This window comes from Hippocampus comes, unplaced genomic scaffold (genome assembly GCF_001891065.2).
Source record: "Hippocampus comes isolate QL1 unplaced genomic scaffold, H_comes_QL1_v1.1 scaffold68, whole genome shotgun sequence".
NCBI classification, from domain to species: Eukaryota; Metazoa; Chordata; class Actinopteri; order Syngnathiformes; family Syngnathidae; genus Hippocampus; species Hippocampus comes.
The window spans coordinates 6839726-6856873 of NW_017805625.1; the positions used below are offsets into that span (position 1 = coordinate 6839726).

Sequence of the window (17148 nt, forward strand, 5' to 3'; positions counted from 1 at the left end):
ATGCCGTGTTATTTATAGATGAGGAGAGAGGAAATAGTAGTTAAAATGTTTGTATAAAATACTTAAAAAATATATAAATAAAAACAAACAGGGGGGCCCTATGTAGACGCCCATACTTTGAGAGACATATCAAAACCCTGTCGTAATTTTTTTTTAAACCGTGAAGTGCCACTTTCAATCTTATTTCTAAATGTAGTGATAAGGACTTTTGTTCTGTTGATGCTTATTTGGCTGTACTGTACACATAAAACAATTGAAGGTGAAGTGCAACAGAGCTAAAAGTCTCCACCTCATCAAGTCTGATTTCAATTTTAAAAAAAAATGCAGTTTTTCCCCCCCGAGTTAAAAAATAAAATAAACTTGGAGGAAAACTTTCAGCACAACAAAACCATGACACAGATATACAGAATGTGTGTCTGTACTATCACGAAGGGAGGATTAAATGTATTTTTATATGGCATAAAATAACAGATATCAAGACTGACAGAATTAACACCATTAACTCATTTTCTTCTTTGACTGTTTCTTGATAATGATCATCAGCAAACTGTTCTATATTATACATGCTTGAAAATGTCAAGAACCTTTTGTTTTTCTTTTTTGCAAAGTTCAACCCAGCCGTTAAAAGGGGGTTCATTTTCAAAGTTGTAGTGCCCCCTTGTGTGTTGGGGTGTCTCCAGGCAAGGCACCGCTAACATCCAACATTGCTCAGAATAAACAGATTAATTCAATATGCAGAAAGGCTTTTAATAACAAATTGTCCAATAACAGGTCCATAGAGTTTACTGCAGGCTGATAATGTCATCATATGAAGTTGAGAATGATGATGATGATGATAATGATGATGATGTTATCGCCATTGGATTCTCTTCATGTTAGTGGGGTCCTGAGCCTGAGTCCTTTGCGGGGTGGATTGGATTTTTTTTTTTTTTTTTACTTCGCTCTGTGATTGACGCTGTCTTTGGTGACATTTGGGCTGATACTCCGGGACACACTGATCGGGCTCCGCTGCTGAACTTTGTGGATGTGCTCTGTGGAGAAAGGGAATGGAGAAAATAAACACATCTTTCACTGGAATTTGACTCCCCGCCATGATGACTCTCAATTAAAATACCGGTACTTTAGTGTGTGTACAATAAAATAAAAGTGGGCCAGCCAGCACAACTTTCATTGATGCCTGTTGTGTGTCGGTGCATTTAAAAACATTCAACTGTTCCAACAGTCATTGAATGGCATTTGCTGGCTTGTTAAAGTTTGATCACATCAGTTGTGTTCCTTGAGTTCCAGGCCAGGACGTTGTTGGTTTTTATTTCTTTTACGTTGAAGACAGACTGAATAGTCAGTGGTCACAAACTTAAAACCACGACCTAAAATAAAAAAGGTCTTTTCTTTTTCTTGACAGTTATGTTGAGAAAAGCGTACATTAATTTCATTTATTATTTAGCAATTGTCTATCCAATATCCAATACCTTAATGTTGTTACATGAGCAGTTGTTAGCTTGTTTGTAACTCGTATGACAATTAAAGGGGAATTAAATAAAACACAGTTTGAAATTAAAATGGTCAGTATGACCTGACAGTAGTACATGAGGAAAATGACTTTATAAAGTGAGGGTTGGGGTTAGGAAAACTTACCCTAAAATCAGCCCTCTCAGCCCCCATCATATGCCGCTGATTTGAATTGCTCATCACTGCCTTCTGCTGACCTTTTAACTTTGTTTTTGTGAGCTGATAACATTTGGTGATGTAGTAACATGAGGCCATGAGGGTGCGCCTGCTACGAATGTGCCCTAAAGTGCCTGAAAAATGATTGACACCTCGTCAGTCACGCCTTCTGTGCCTGCTTGGTTGTTTTTCTTCGGGCATAGTGGTTTCTTGCTAATCAAATTAGAGGCAGAAGATGGGGCCAGAGAAAGGGCTGACTTTTTTCCCCACAGGACATTTTACTCATGTAATCCTGTCGGATCATACTAAAAGGTTTAATACATATGACAAAAGTTTTTTTTAATGGTGGTGTCGGTTCAACCATGAAACATTTTTTTTGTAATTTTATTTAGATTTATTTTTAATTTTTAAGACAAACAAATTGGGGATTGACGGTTGTGTTTGACTTTTAGTCTGCTTGCCATGCAATTCATATTTATGCTCTCATTTTATTTGCAGTGGCCCTAAAGGAACTCACAAAAAACAGGTATTCTGTCCTGCTGCTTTAATTTCTTCCTACTCTCCGAGAATCACTGAAGACCAACACGCTGCAGGCAAACACTCGTCTACTCCATAAATGGAAGTTTAAAGAATTACAGAAAAGTAAGATCTCGCTAATACATCCCTTAGGTTCTGATCTGATACAGTATTCTATTTAATATGACTGGACAGCGTTAAAGGCTAAATATTAGTCACCGCCACGAAGTGATGTGTTTTAAAGTCTTTGAATAATAGTTTGGGGAATTCAACAAGAAACACCCCCACATGGAGTGAAGTCATCACGGTTCATGAATTGCATGATGAACATCTTGGCAGTTGAATAGCAGAGAAATGCAGCCCAAAAGTCAACAAATGAGCAATGTCAACAAACTACGTATTTCAACAGTAAGTTGGGTATACACTTGTGCATAGTCTGACAATTATGCTGGTGATAAAAGAAGCATTTCATACAGAAACATACCGATAAATCCATTATCCTTACAAGATTGGACCACAAACATGTTCGGAGGAAGTGAACTACAGTTAAGCAACTGAAAGACAAGAAGTCAGGCAGATTGACGTCAGAGATGAAACGTATGTCACTTTTTTTTTTTATTGTTATTTCCGCAGTCCTTTTGGTTGTGGGAGAAAAGAGGAATAAAAAAGACTGTGCCATTTCACAGCCCACAGATTTTATTTTGGTGCACTGTCGCTTGGTGAGTCAATGCAACGCCCCTCAATTACCTCCCACTCCATCGCCCCCACAGCCTATCCTGCCCGCCCCTCTGCCCACGCAGCCAACGCTCTCTGACGTCAGTTGCCGCTGAGGTGGCGGCGCTGCCGCTGTTGCTGCTGGTGGGGGTCTTATGTTGTCGCCCACGGAGTACTTCCTATATCACCTCCCTCCTTCTTGTCTCCCTCCATACACGCCCACCCATGTCTTGGCCGGAATCCTTTTCCTCGCTCTGCCTATCACAACTAACTTGGACACATCACTTCTTCCTCATAAGGCAGTGTGATACCAGGAAGAGCCTTAAGGCCTCTCATATTTACTTGACAAAACATCACCAGTCTCTTTAGTCTGTTCGACTAAAATTCCTCCTTGCAGTTTTAGTTTAGTCACTTTTAACACTTTAGTGGGTAAAGGTTAAGAATAACTTTTTTTTAACTCACCCAAGTAGCTGTTAGCATAGGTTTGTTCGAAAAAAATAGTCCAGTCTCTGGAAGAAAAAACTAATGAAGAAAAAACCCATGTAAGCATCCATTCATCCATTATCTATAGACCACCCTGGTCTGGTTGGCAGCTGATCGCAGGCCACACATGGATATCCACATTCACGCCTATGGACAATTTCCAATGGACCTAACATCCATGGTTTTGGAATATGGGAGAAAAATGAAAAGGAAAAAAAAAAAACATGGACATGCAAGTGCCATGGAGGAAGGTCGCAAACCACTAGTCCACCCACCGTGCTGCCCTGCATATTAACATGCTGGATAAGATTCCACCAATAAATTGCTAACAGCTACGTTCATTTCAACTTGCTCAATTAGCTCAAGTCCACAACGTAATAAAGCAAAGCTGAATTTCTAGGATAATTTCATGGTCCAAACTGTTAAAAAAAAAAAACATTAATATTAAAAGACAACGCTTTTGCAGTTGGGCTGCTGCTTGGGTAAAATGCACATTTGCTGGGAACATTTGGAATAAGGGCAGAACTCAACAAACAAAATAACAATTGTCCAATGAGGAAATGTTCCCCTAGCCACTTTTCCTCACATGGATCGCAGGTGAATTGGAGCTTAGCCCAGTTTTAGCCCAGTTGACGTGTTGATTACTAGTTCACCGTGCTGCATGGAAAAGGCAAAAGCGGATGAATGCTGCGCCTTCTATTTTCATGGGATCTCTGTCTAAAAGAGGCTTGATTTGATTTGTGGTGTTTTGTTAATGTTATGCTCAACATTAAGCAAAGAATGGACACCAAATATGCACAGCGTACAGTTTTGGCAATCTCTGTCTCAGTGTCGCTGGATTTTTTTTTTCACTTGCAAAGAGACGGGCAATCGTTGTAAAATAATCATTTATTCTGTTGGCAAAAATCAAGCACATAATGATAAGTTAAGATCTGGAAAGTCACCTGTGGAGTGAGTTCCGTCTGACTGTAATTTGACCTTGGCGGCTCGATCGTGTGACACCATGCGAGCCAATCGCAGCCCTTCATCCATGAGCGTTTGTTGCATGAGATGCCGACTCCAGGTGGACGGGTTGGAGCTGTCGGTGGCGTGGCACGGCGATGGCGACTCGTTGCATTGTGAGCGCATCAAGTCTGACAGGACAGACAGCGAGACAAATCCTGATCATAGAGTTTCAGGGGCAGGAGGAACATATGGAGTAGTCGCAATAAAATCTTGAAGTGTTTACCGTGCGACACGCTGTCCGGACTTTCTGCAGACAAGCTGTCATCGTCGGCCCTGTGGTTCAAGGCCTCCGAGCTGTCTGCTCCGAGGAGTGACGACGTGCTCTCGGGTGCAGTCACCTGGAATTGAAAACACATTTAGTTGTTCAGAATCACTTTTTGTTTTAGTCAATTTGCAGAGATGTTATAATCAGAAGCACTCCCATAAGAGGGCTTTGTCAACTCACTTCGAGCCTTGCTCTTTTCTGGGGCAGCACACTGTTCTCCTCCACGTTTGACCTGCGAGGGTAATGAAAATCCAAATTTTGACCTTTGGAATGCGGCTGTGCTCACGTTTAGGGTTCCATCCAATTCCGATTTTAACATTTCAGATATTTTCCAAAACAAAACACTGGAAAATCCCATCGAACCTGTGACCTGTGTTTTTGGCACAAACATTCTTTGTGACACCACTCGATGTGGCGGATGAACCAACATCCATGTTTCCCATGAGGAACTCCACCGAATCAAAAAATGAGAGCGACTGTTTGGACTGCGACCTTTTTGGTTTGTTAGTTTATTTTAAAAAATTAAAAAAAAAACACTCGATTGCCATGAAACTTTGTACAACAGCGTCATACATAGATTCTGCTGAAAATATGGATACAGTTGCAGCTCCATTACTTTATATGCTGTTTGAGTTATAATGGAAGGGCAGTACACTGGAATAAATTTATCCCTGTGCCTGCGTGGGTTTTCTCCGGGTACTCTGTTTTCCTTCCGCCAATTAGGTCTGTCCCCAGTCGAGTTAAGGTTCACATGAGGTTTGGATGTTTGCTGTACCGTATTGGGATTGGACTGTCAATTCCACTGAAATGCACAATTCCTTTGCGACAAATATTCTACTGTATGTTTGTTCGTCTATCGATACCAGTGAACCATAGTGACTGGCAAGCCTCGTCTTCAACTAAACATCCGCAGATTTCACACTCAGTCCATGTGTAAACTGAAACGAGAGCGTCATTACTTCAGTTATTTTTGTGACTTTTTTTTTTTTGGTAGTGTGCTATAAGTCTGGTGAAATACGTGCTTTGGCTCAATAAAGGTTGCGGAATACCGGTTTATTCATTCCCCCCTTTTCTGTCGCATCAGAAGCATTGCGTATAATGGCTGAGAGTCAAACACACTTTTCCTACCTTGCATGCATGAGAGTGGAGGTGTAGGCACATTTTCTCGCCACCTGCCGAGCCAAAGAGAAGAGTTCCACCCTCCTGAGTAAAAGGGCGTTGTCGCGCATACAGAATTGGGCTGCAGCCTCGTTGATAATTAACTGAGGAGAGAAGACAGATGGAAGCTGTGACCAGGACAGGAGTCAGGTCACATGAGGATTTGAAACATCTGCGCTCTTGGATTGTTTTACCTCATGCTGTGTGAGTAGTTTGCCTTCTCTCCGTTTGGAGTCGAAGCGTCCGTAGATGAGGCTGTATTTGCGGATCTCCTCTTCCTTCTTCACATCCTGGGAGCCCATGTTGAAGATGTGGCCCACGGTCTTAGCGATCTTCTTATTTATCCTCAGCAGACTCTTCACCTCTGTCGGATCGGAGCGAGGCAGAGTCCTGAGAAGTCTCTCTACGCTTTCCGCCACCGCGCGGCTCGTCTCCCCGTCCAGTTGTCCTGAGGGCCAGGCTGACAGAGGGGCGGGGGCAGAAGATGAGCTTGGAGATGTGGAGGGACCGGGGGGACCTACGGGCGGGCTGGGCGGATCCTCTTCGATTGCTGGTGCAGGGGCTGATGTGCTGTTCCCATCTGGCTCTGGGGTGAGCCAATGTGGGTCCATAGGAGACAGTTTTTCCCGGTAATGTGAATCTGGTGGCTGGGGGGAGGCCTGAGAGCAGGGGCTCCGGGGGCTCCCGCTGTGCATGGGCGTAAGACACGCCCGATCCTCCCGCTCACACGGCGAGCCCGGCTGCCCGTTGCTCAGAGACTTCCTCGGTCCACCGGCGGATCCGCTCGGACCCGTGCTGTCCACTTTAAACAGCGGGATCCCCCCGAGGGAGGGCAAGCTGGAGACCGGCTGGCTGAAAAGGGCCGGATTCGCCGCCCAGTCTCGGAGGGCCTTCTGCAGCCGACGCACATGCAACGGCTTGGTGGCCATGCCGACCAGAGCCATTATCTCCAGGAACTCGTCCTCGGCTGCCTCGCAGAGCTGCTGTACGTCGTCGCCGCCCTGCTGGATGAATGTTTCATAGTAGGCCAACAGGTTGGCCCTTTGCAGCACCCGATAGAGCTGCAGCTCCCCAAGTGTACGTGGCAGAGACATGGCACGCTGGAGGCAAAAGATGAGCGCAAGTGAGACACCTGGACCTACCGACATCAGTTGGACATCTTCATTGAAACGTGTTAATGGTTACTTTTAAAGCTGACTCATTCGACTACAACCATTCAACAGAGTTGGCAGAAGTACTCACACTCTGTACTTAACTAAAAGTATTGTTTACTTGTGTGGAACCAAAAGCCTTGTGAAAATAGGAGTACGGATTCCACTCCTGCACTTACGTAAAAAAAAGTACAGACTGTGAAAAGCACAAAAGTACGAGAGACTTTTCCGTGTGAACTACTAAAAAAAAAAAAAAAACATCATTCAGACTAAACGGACACGAGAGACTTTTCCATGTGAACGACAAAAAAAAAAAAAAAAAAACATCATTCAGACTAAACGGAGGATTTCAGAATGCCAGAAGTCAGTGGTTAGGATGGCACAAGAAACAACACGGTCCTCACCATTCATAACAGTAAATAAGGCCATGATGGGGAATATCTTGCTTCTCTGACTCAGTTGGTGTTATTGTGAATGCTCCCTGGTTAACGTTCCTCCATGTCGCGTCACTTTTTTTCACTTCACAAGGCTCCAGGACCTCAGTCAAGCAAGATCTTAACTGCAGTTTACTACCTCTAAAAATCGTGAACGTTATGTTGAAAAAAAGTTCCAAAGCAGGAGGGAAAAAAAAAGAGATATCAGCTTTTGAAATGTAGTGAGTAAACGCACAAAGTCATCAGAAAAATAGTAAAGTGCAGATACATTATACCACTTAAGGACAGTAACTTTGTACTTTTTTTTTTTTTTTTTTACTTCCCATTACTGATATTCAGTCATCTACTCAAGAAAGCGTTACTCACTCGTCACTGCACTTACCTTCTTCAGGTCAGAAAGGAGAGTGAGGCTGTTGAGAACTTAGTCTCTCCAACAACAGATGTCTCTTTGCAAAAGAAAAAAAGCCCATCTTTAATCATCTTTAGGTTTATCAAAACAACTAGCCAATGTATTCATGTGCCATTGAATATGTTGCAACTGAACATGCTGATAAAAATGTACTGCCTGTACTCCCATGTTTCAAATGCAGTCTCTTACCTTGAAGCAATAGCGTCAGATTGGCGTAGTAAATCCCCTCAGCCTACTGTGGCTCGTCTGAAATCACTGGCAGAAATCCTCCTCCGGCGCACCGTATTGGTCGCTGGCTGCCTCTCTTTCTCTCTCTCTGTCTGTGTGGGCTGGAGAATGACGGGGGCGGACTGCAACGCGCCATCTGACCGAAAAAGAGCCTTCCTCTCCCGGTAGAGAGGCGGCTTTCAAATTGAAGATGTGGGTGGTGGTGGACCGGTGGTGGGGGGCTTGGAATGAACCCTCTGCGTCTTCAATATGTGTTCAGGAACATGAAGCTTTTCAGGGGCATTCCAGTGCCTCCAGACAGAGCAAAAATCACACGTCAATGACACTTTTTTAGGTGAATGCCTAGTTTGAATGGTTATTTGTTAGGTCTCACTATTGTATAGTACTCAGCAAGAGTAAACAAAAAAAAATTATGAAAAGTAAGCTTTTGTCTATCTAACCACGTATCCTCACGAGGGTCGCGGACGTGATGGAGCCATTCCCAGATGTCTTCAGGCAGTAGGCGGGGTACACCCTGAACTGGTTGCGAGCCAATCACAGGGCACACGGAGGCAAACAACCATTCATCCTCATGCCCTGAACTGGTTGCCTGCCAATCACAGGGCACACATAGCCAAACAACCATTCACACTCACAATCACAGGGACAATATAGCGTGCTAAAGTAAGCTACCATGCATGTTTTTGGAATGTGGGAGGAAACTGGAGTACCCGGAGAAAACCCACGCAGGCACGGGGATAATATGCAAACTCCACAGGAAGGAATCAAACCCATGACCTCTGTATTGGGAGACGGACGTGCTAACCAGTCCAACTGTGCCTCGCTGTAGTTTGAATATGTAAAAGGGCTTTGTTATGATTGATAATACAGTACCGTATATCTTTGGGCCTTGTCCTGTTTTAATCCTTTGCTGTCGGCTCTTACTGTACATTGAGAAGCAGACTTAACAAAGCATTGGATCGCTTGCCCACTAATAAGACACGTGAGCTGGGTTTTTTCCCAGATGAGTTTGGGCCAGAGGTGAGGTGAAGACGTGCACTGATAACCTGCCAATCTCATGGCACATATGGACAGAGAAAGCATTTAGACTCACATTAGCACTTCAGACAATTTAGAGTGTTCAGTGAACTGAAAATGCAAGTTGTATTTATTTATTTAGTATCAATGTGTGCAGAAGCGAGAGGACCTGAAATAGAAGACAAAACACGGGGAGATCAGATTGATCATATGATAATTTCCGTGATAATGGCCTTTTGAGAGAAATCATAACTATACAATATGGGGGAAATTTGGGGCCACGAAGCCAACTCGGTGCCAGCCACGAGCACAGATAAGCTTGGAGGGTCGGAGTCAGGAAGGACCTCCATGCCCAAAATCTATGCCTATAGGCCCTTAAACATTTGGATAAGGCTCACTCAAAACTGCTTCCTAGAACAAAGAAAATACGCTAGGTTACAGTAAATGCACAATTTTATCCAAAACAACATTAAAATGTGACTGAAACAAGACGGCCAGTGAGGTAAGGAGAGCTCAATAAATGAACCTTTCAGTTGGTTATGTAAAAACAAGTTTAAGCATTAATAATGTATAAACCCCCTCGAAATACAAATAAAAGTATCTTGTTTTAGTGACTGAAATTGGCCCTGGAAAATCTTGCAGTCAATTAATCCTCCTGGTTTTCCTGGTCAATAGATGGCAGTAGCGCTCAAACATGTTGATGGACTCGGGAAAGGTCCGGCAAAAAAAGAAGCCGAACAGGAAGCAAGAAGTTAAAAAATGAAGAGGAGACGAAGAAGAAGAGGAGGAGGACCATTAAAAACAACACCACGGGCACCTGGCAGCCTGTTCCCAAACAAGGTTATACACTTATCCGACAGCGATAAATGGTGTCTAGGGTATTTTGAATACACATGAAAATTAGATGTCCGTCTTGTCAGTATTCCAATGATGTTTAAACTGCTTGGTCTATTCTCACAGGAAGGGGAAACTGTGGTTTGTCAGCTAACTGTTACCATTCGTCGCTAGCGAATAGTTAGCTCAACGGTGACATGTTTTCTTGTTAAAGCACAATTTGTAGTTGTGTTTGTATTTTGTCGCCGCATTTTCTCAGCATTTAACGAACAAGCCGACAGGCAGTGGAACTAAAGTTAACTCATTTAACCCGCCTGTTCGACTGCCGCGTTTGGTAGGGTGTTTCCCAAGGCTAACAATCAGGGCGTCTGCTGGCATTAGCCGCCTCTAAAGCAGCTGGCTGACATGAACATGAAATGGCTTTGTTTTTGGTTCTAACGGTTAAACTATCCAACACAATTGCAACACGATTTATATCCACTTTATATCTATCGGCTTTAAGTCAAACTGTTGGTTACGTTTATCTAGCAAGAAGCAGTTAAAGATCCAGTGACATTTCTTCATTTTGTTGATGTGAAAAGTTAAAATTCATAGGATTTATTTTTAAAAAGTAGTCTAATTTGTTCACGTGACTTCATTTTTTTATTTACATAAATCGACTGTGAATAGTGGGAATGTACATTGAAGTGCAGTGTCATGATATACAAAGTATATTGCAAATGTAGTGCAAACAAAATATTTAACATTTTCGATGATATTTGGAGGACTTGAATGGTTGACATTGTTCATTTTTTCACAACGTTGCGGTCAATGATCTGCAATAGTTTATGATTAAGAAGCATGTCTGAAGTTCAGGCCTGTGTGCAATGCCTGCAACACCACAATAGCTACTTATTAACATTCTACCTTTTCGTGAAAGATGTTTGAGATTTAAATCGTAGCCTTTGTGTGCGTGCGTGCGTGCGTGCGTGCGTGCGTGTGTGTGTGTGTGTGTGTCGTTTTGGAAAAATGAGAGGAGATTGTTCTAACTCATGTAAACTACAAATGAAATTTAATTCATTGATTGATAATACATATCCTTTCCAACAATTTAAGCCCTTTTACTACGAAGAATTATGTCCCTGACACATTTTTTTTGTCAATTTATGTGTTGTGTTTGTGGTGTTTCTTTCCAGATATATCCTTGCTGCATGATTTCAAATATTTAAAAGCCCAAATCAGCTGCTGATATGATATCTAAAAAGTCCCCAGTCTCACATTGGAGTGAGGGCCTGGGGAGAATATTGCAACCGATTATGGCGTTAGGAGCTCATCTTCCACAAGAATCTATTTTCACTGCCTTGAAATAAGAGATTGGAAGATGGAGAGAGTTGCAGCTGCGAGAGAGATGGATGCCCTTACAGATTCTGGTGAGGAGCTCACTGATGGTGATTTCACTTCAGTAAATAAGTCGAGTCAGTGGGAGAGGAGAGTGGTGGAAGATGACCGTGCGTACACATCGAATGCTGAGGACAGCACAAACCCAGCCACACCGCATGACTCTGGAATTGGTGACGTGGAGTGCTGCGGCTCCACGGAGGGCAGAGATGAAACCGAGGAGCTTTCCGACGGAATGGAACATGAAAGTGCTGATGGTCACGTGAGCTCCCAGGTCATAAATCAAGAGGAGGATGAATCTGCGAAGGAGCAGCATATGAATGGCGAGTCGGCTTGGAGAAGCTTCGGCTCGGGAAGGAAGTGCAAACTGAGGAGTGGAGGATCAGTTTCAGAGCAAGGCACTCAGAGTGCTTCTACGCCGCCCTCCTTTCAAAAAGGCAGTTTTGTGTCGAGTGGCGGCAGGCACAAGCAGGCCCGCAGACGCAACCATCACCACCATCAATTGAACCGTGGCCGCAGGCGCTCGGGCAAACAAATCGTCTTTGCTTTGAAAGAAATGCTGTCAGAGTCTGTCAGCGTCTGGTGCATCACCTGTGTCCACATGCTGATTGAGATTATCGTCACTTTAACTCATAATTGTGGCGTTGGTGTGGAGACCGGAGGGTTGAAACTTTACCACTTGGGGCAGCAGCTCATTGGAAAGATCACAGACATACCGGGAATGAAGGCAGATGCCTGTCGGATTTTAAAATGGACGAAATGTGCAGGCGCGGATGGGGCGGATAAAGTTGTTCGGTCACTCAAGTGGACTAAACAAGCTGCCTTATCAACTCTCAGACTTCTTTATGCTTTGGTCGTGCTCGGGTTCCAGCGAGTGAAAAGTGTCTTCGTCCGGCTTGGTGGAGAGAGGGGAAAACGATACTGGACAGTTTTCCAGGATTCCGGTTTTTGGAAGAGAATTGTGCTTTTTGTGGAGAGAGCCAGAAAGTGCTTCAGGAGGGATAGCCAAGTGCACGCATCCGGTTTCGAGTCACCGGGACGAGCTGGGAGAGGCCCGCCGGGCCAGGAGCTGAAAAGACTGCTGGCCCTGGCGGACGTCCCAGAAGACGAGCTTGATCCCTTCACGGTGCTCGGCGTGGAAGTCCATGCGACTGAGGCTGAGCTGAAGAAGGCCTACAGACAGCTGGCTGTCCAGGTATGCAAGCTGAAAAACACAATTCAAACGCTCCTATTGATTGGCTCAGATGAGTGGATGACTAATAAATTTGTCTCTTTACACACAAAACCTTTTTTCTCATTTGGTCTCTTTTAGGTCCATCCAGACAAGAATAAACACCCACGAGCTGGTGAGGCGTTCAAAGTGCTACGGGCTGCCTGGGATATTGTCAGTAACCCAGAAACTCGAAGAGAATATGAGTTGTGAGTATTAGTAACACGACAAAATACTGTAAATTAATCAATTGAATAATCGATTCTAAAAATAGTATTCGATAGTGACTGCCCTAGTTGACGGTGATAGCGTGGTTTTAGAGGTGGGACTTTCGGAATTGTGCAACCTCTGCAATGTTCAGCTTTTGAGTTGACGTCTAAGCCAGGGGTTCTGAACCTTTTTGATGTTGGGGCCAAACTTTTCCTGTACAGAGTAGCCAGGGATCGTAGATGATTTGTTTTGAAGAATCTAAAAAATAAAATAACCTTATAAAAAATGATAATTGATTGAAATTTATTGATGTTGCGTAAACGTTGACAGCCGACCCGATGCTGAGCAGGCAAAGAATGCATGAAATAAACTCACCTTTGAGCTTCAAGTTAAGCTTATCACCACAAGAATAACGAATAATTTGGTTTTACCTCAGCAAAAAGGATTGAAAAGGTTTTGTCTTTTGGTGAGGTTTGTCAAATTCTTCGATTTCTATTTTTCTTTTTCAAATTCTTATCCATGATTTTGACTTGGGTTTCAACTGATTGTGTACAGGCAAATAAGTGACATGGGTGCCTTAACACCACCTAGTGGCAAAAACGATATCGTACCTGAGCATATCCTGAACAGCAACAGCTGATTAACCGAATTGATAGCATACACTGCCCCAAGGTGCATAACTGAAATTGTTTTGCGCTGTCAGCTGGGTACTGCACGCATCACTTCAAGTCCCCGTTCACCCAGCGACCTGCTCTGTCCCGTTCACAGGAAGCGCATGGCAGCGACTGAGCTCTCCAAGTCCATGAACGAGTTCCTCACCAAGCTACAGGACGACCTGAAGGAAGCCATGAACACCATGATGTGTACCAAATGTGAAGGCAAGCACAAGTATGTATTCACGCACGGCATGATAGCGTGTGCGCGTGTGCAGGAGAGCATGACAAGCACCGATATGTCCTTGTTACCGCAGGCGCTTTGAGATGGATCGTGAACCCGCCGAGGCCCGCTTCTGTGCTGAATGCAGTCGTCGGCATAGCGCCGAAGAGGGCGACCTGTGGGCCGAGTCCAGCATGTTGGGCCTACGTATCACATACTTTGCCTGTATGGACGGCAAAGTCTATGATATTACAGGTGATGTGTCTTCAGTCATAAGCAATAGAGACACTAAAGAGGTTCTGTTTGTGATGGTATCGTGTCATGTTTCAGAGTGGGCGGGTTGCCAGAGGATAGTCATTTCTCCAGACACACACCGCGTGCCCTATCACATCTCCTTCGGATCCAAGAACAACAGCAATGCCGCCAGAAACAGGTGACGCGAGTCCCATTTACAGAACGTCCATCATCTCCTTTCGCTTATGTCATCACTTCTGTTATCTCTTCTATTGTTCAGTCCACGTTTCGCAATTTTCTCAGAAGCTCAGTGACGGTTGCACAATGAATCAAATTGAAATTGGCATTGCAATGCAGTAGAGTGCAATTTTCAACAATATAAACAAAGAAAGGGGAAAAAGGCTGCTTTTTTTTTTTGGATCAATAGGCTTTATAGTGTATATACATATGTAAGGTTTATGTATTTATATAGTGTCTGAATAGGTTCAGTGCTGATGCAGTGCAGTCCACATTATTGCCTATCATTTTATGAAACTCCGGCTCATGGAGGGGCAGACCTAATCTATTGTCTTCAATGTCTTCTATGATTTTGTCTCTCTTTTCTATCTCTTCTGTAATTTCTTCCACTGTGTTCCATCTTTTGGTCAGCAGCAGGCCTCCTATTGTTGAAACATTTGATGTCTGATGCCTGTATCCGCCCCCCCCCCCCCACCCCTTCTTCCTTGAAGGCCGCACTCAGAGCACGGTCCCGGTTCAGCCAACCCGGCAGATTTGCAGGACTTCTTCAATCGCATCTTCAAGGGAGCAACCCCCAGTGACATGCCAGCCAACGGGGGCTTCTTCCCCTCAGGTCCATCTCACCACCCCCCGACCGGTGCCGGAGCTCCCCCATTCTCTTCCCCCTCTGGCCAGACGGGCTTTTTCATGCCGGGGGCCCAGCGGCCCGAACCCAGCGAGCCGTGGGCCGATGGCGGCAAACCTCCGCCTCGGCGAAAGAAGAAAGTCCGCAAACCCTTCCAGAGGTGAAGTCTGCTGAGATGGGACAGCTACGAAAACAACCCAGGGACACATTCAGCACAGGCCGCTTTGGGTCTTGCTGACATCCCAGCTCGAGGAGATTGCTGTTGCTTGGGAAGGCTGGGTTCCCACAAAACCCGAAGATGAGCTGTGGACTCCATTTAACACGATGGAAGGTTAAAGAGGTGCCAGTGGTGGTGTGTTAGCTTTCCGTTCACCTTTGTTTGGCTTCATCTTCACACTGACTGTAGCCTCGCATTCTTCTTCAATCTTTCCTACCAACTCTCCGCAAAGCATCATTTATTCACCTGCTCTTTGCCACTTCCAGTCGCTCATTTCCTTCAGAAACGAAATCTTCGCAAGCCATTGTTTCACCAGGCATGGTTCACTGTAATCAACTAACCAAGGTGACCATAATGATCTTGTTAGCATCACTGCATCAGTGTTACATCACTATAGTGCAGGGAGCATCTCTGCCAGCAGTTAGATTTAAAACAAACCATAAAAACAAAAAAGAAATTCAACCGGTTTCCGTCATACTTAACAAAGATGTATTTGAGCTTTAACCCGTTTGCCATGCTGTCATGATGCAATTGCTAACTGAAAGTTCTCATGCCACCTTACACTAAATGCGGTATTACTGCAGGCATAGAGCAAGGAGTTATATATGAATGGACTAACAGTGCTGCTTTGTCGCCGTTGGGCGAAGCGAAGCCACCAGGGACCATCTTCGGTTGCCACTCTCAAATTTCGCCTAACTTAAATACATTGATGTTTTCCCCTTATTTTCTGTCTCTGGCGAAAATACCACCGTATATGGCATACGGTTACACCAATAAGTCTGGAAGAAGCGCTACAAGCACATTTCATCGGTAAGAGTGCGATTTAGAATTTTTTCACATGAGAGATATATCTCAGCGCTCCTGAAAGATTCATCTGCATCCTGTTTGAACCGTCAACAATGAAATGAAAGCAATGACCATCTGAATCTGCTGTGAAATGTAAACCTAACCTCTGTCAGTCACAAATCACGATACTGACATGATATACTCGAATAGTCGATGCAAACAGTGGAATTTGTTCTTTGAGAGGCTCTGATTACGCCATACAGAGATCCTAGCGTAAAACTGTTTTCAGCTCAGAAATGACAAAAAGACGTCAATACCAGTGGCAACTTAAGATGGCTGCGCTCTGGCTTCAAGGGGCCTATTGTTAGTCCATTCATTTACAGTATATGTCAGTGGCAAAGAGTCACGTTATAGAGTCCATATTTGGTTCCAAAAATTCAACATTGAAAGTGACAGGCGCAAAGAATGGCCTGTGCTGCCCTCTGTTGCTCATCAGATATATTTCATCAAATCAGATTTTTTTTTTTCTCTTCACCACTTAAAAAAAAAACAACTCGGCATCGCAATCTAAATCTCAGTGTGTCTGCTAAAGAAGTTGAAGCAGAAGTTAAACTGTCACTTCATGAAAATTTCCAAACTTCACAAAAGGGAACAAAAAGCACATGAGAGAAATTTCATTTTGTCTGCATTTAACATGAAGGGTTCACGCTACTGCTTGCATTCATAATCACATCAAAAAACTTCAGGAAGACTAAACTGTTTACATCTACTGTGTAAAGATTGCCAGAGCTAGCAGAATTTGGCTCTTTTTTTTTTTTTTAGTATAGAGTCAATTTTATACTTTGCTGTGTTAGGGCCTGTGACTAAAGACAGTGTCCGTTGGATGAGCCCAAGCTGTTCGTGTGCCGCTGCACCGAAGCATGAAGTTCACTGCATTGTGACGCCTCTAGGGGTTGGAGTGGTTGACTGTTCTGATTTTTTCCGAATAAGAATTTTTGGGTGTTGACGCAAGATGCTGCCACGTTCCTCTCCCTGTGTCAAATCCGCTCATCTTTTATGCATTTGTGGTGTCCGATCAGTTGAGCCATGCCAGAACCACAAAGGCTTGTAATGCTTGAAATGAGATTGCTCCTCAGCAGTTGCACGAGAACAAAGTCAAAGAACAGATTTATATTTTGCTCAGAAAGTAGCACGATTTTAAGTTTTGGCTTTGGTTTGATTTTATTTTTTTTTCCAATGATGTGCAATTTGTGGTCTGCCGTCCTTGTTTAGGCTTTGGTTGATCTAGTTGCCATAAAAACATTGAGAGAGAACATTTGCAATTGTTGACTTCTCACACATTCACCGAAGCACGAAAATGAACATTGATGGACATAATGTGTGGTGCTTGGAAGTTAAAAAAAAAAAACAACGGCAGAGTGGATGTTTTCTTTTCTTTTAATGTTTTTAAACAGAATATGCAGAAATATTGTACAAATTTTATCTGACAATCATCAG

General features: G+C 43.8%; 2 protein-coding genes across 5 annotated transcripts; one reads left to right on the top strand and one right to left on the bottom strand.

The window, feature by feature from the left end:
- Positions 1-917: 917 nt before the first annotated feature.
- Positions 918-8360, bottom strand: nab2 (NGFI-A binding protein 2 (EGR1 binding protein 2)). 4 transcript variants are annotated; one of them, XM_019881428.1, is made up of 9 exons: positions 7990-8360; positions 7774-7837; positions 7362-7532; positions 6001-6906; positions 5777-5910; positions 4829-4880; positions 4607-4721; positions 4323-4511; positions 918-1031 (listed from the first exon to the last, which is right to left on the bottom strand). In XM_019881428.1, exons 3-9 carry the CDS (start codon positions 7362-7364, stop codon positions 934-936), a joined length of 1497 nt encoding a protein of 498 aa, XP_019736987.1. In that variant the 5' UTR covers positions 7365-7532; positions 7774-7837; positions 7990-8360; the 3' UTR covers positions 918-933. The 4 variants fall into 4 exon arrangements, with proteins under 4 accessions (XP_019736987.1, XP_019736989.1, XP_019736988.1 ...); XM_019881430.1 differs by lacking the exon at positions 7362-7532; XM_019881429.1 differs by lacking the exon at positions 7990-8360 and having other exon boundaries at positions 7774-7981.
- Positions 8361-9784: 1424 nt separating this feature from the next.
- dnajc14 (DnaJ (Hsp40) homolog, subfamily C, member 14) lies at positions 9785-17059 on the top strand. The gene is made up of 7 exons (XM_019880886.1): positions 9785-9885; positions 11055-12451; positions 12569-12675; positions 13445-13564; positions 13647-13807; positions 13883-13985; positions 14515-17059. The coding sequence occupies exons 2-7, from the start codon at positions 11240-11242 to the stop codon at positions 14810-14812; spliced, it is 2001 nt and encodes a 666-aa protein (XP_019736445.1). The 5' UTR covers positions 9785-9885; positions 11055-11239; the 3' UTR covers positions 14813-17059.
- Positions 17060-17148: the final 89 nt, after the last annotated feature.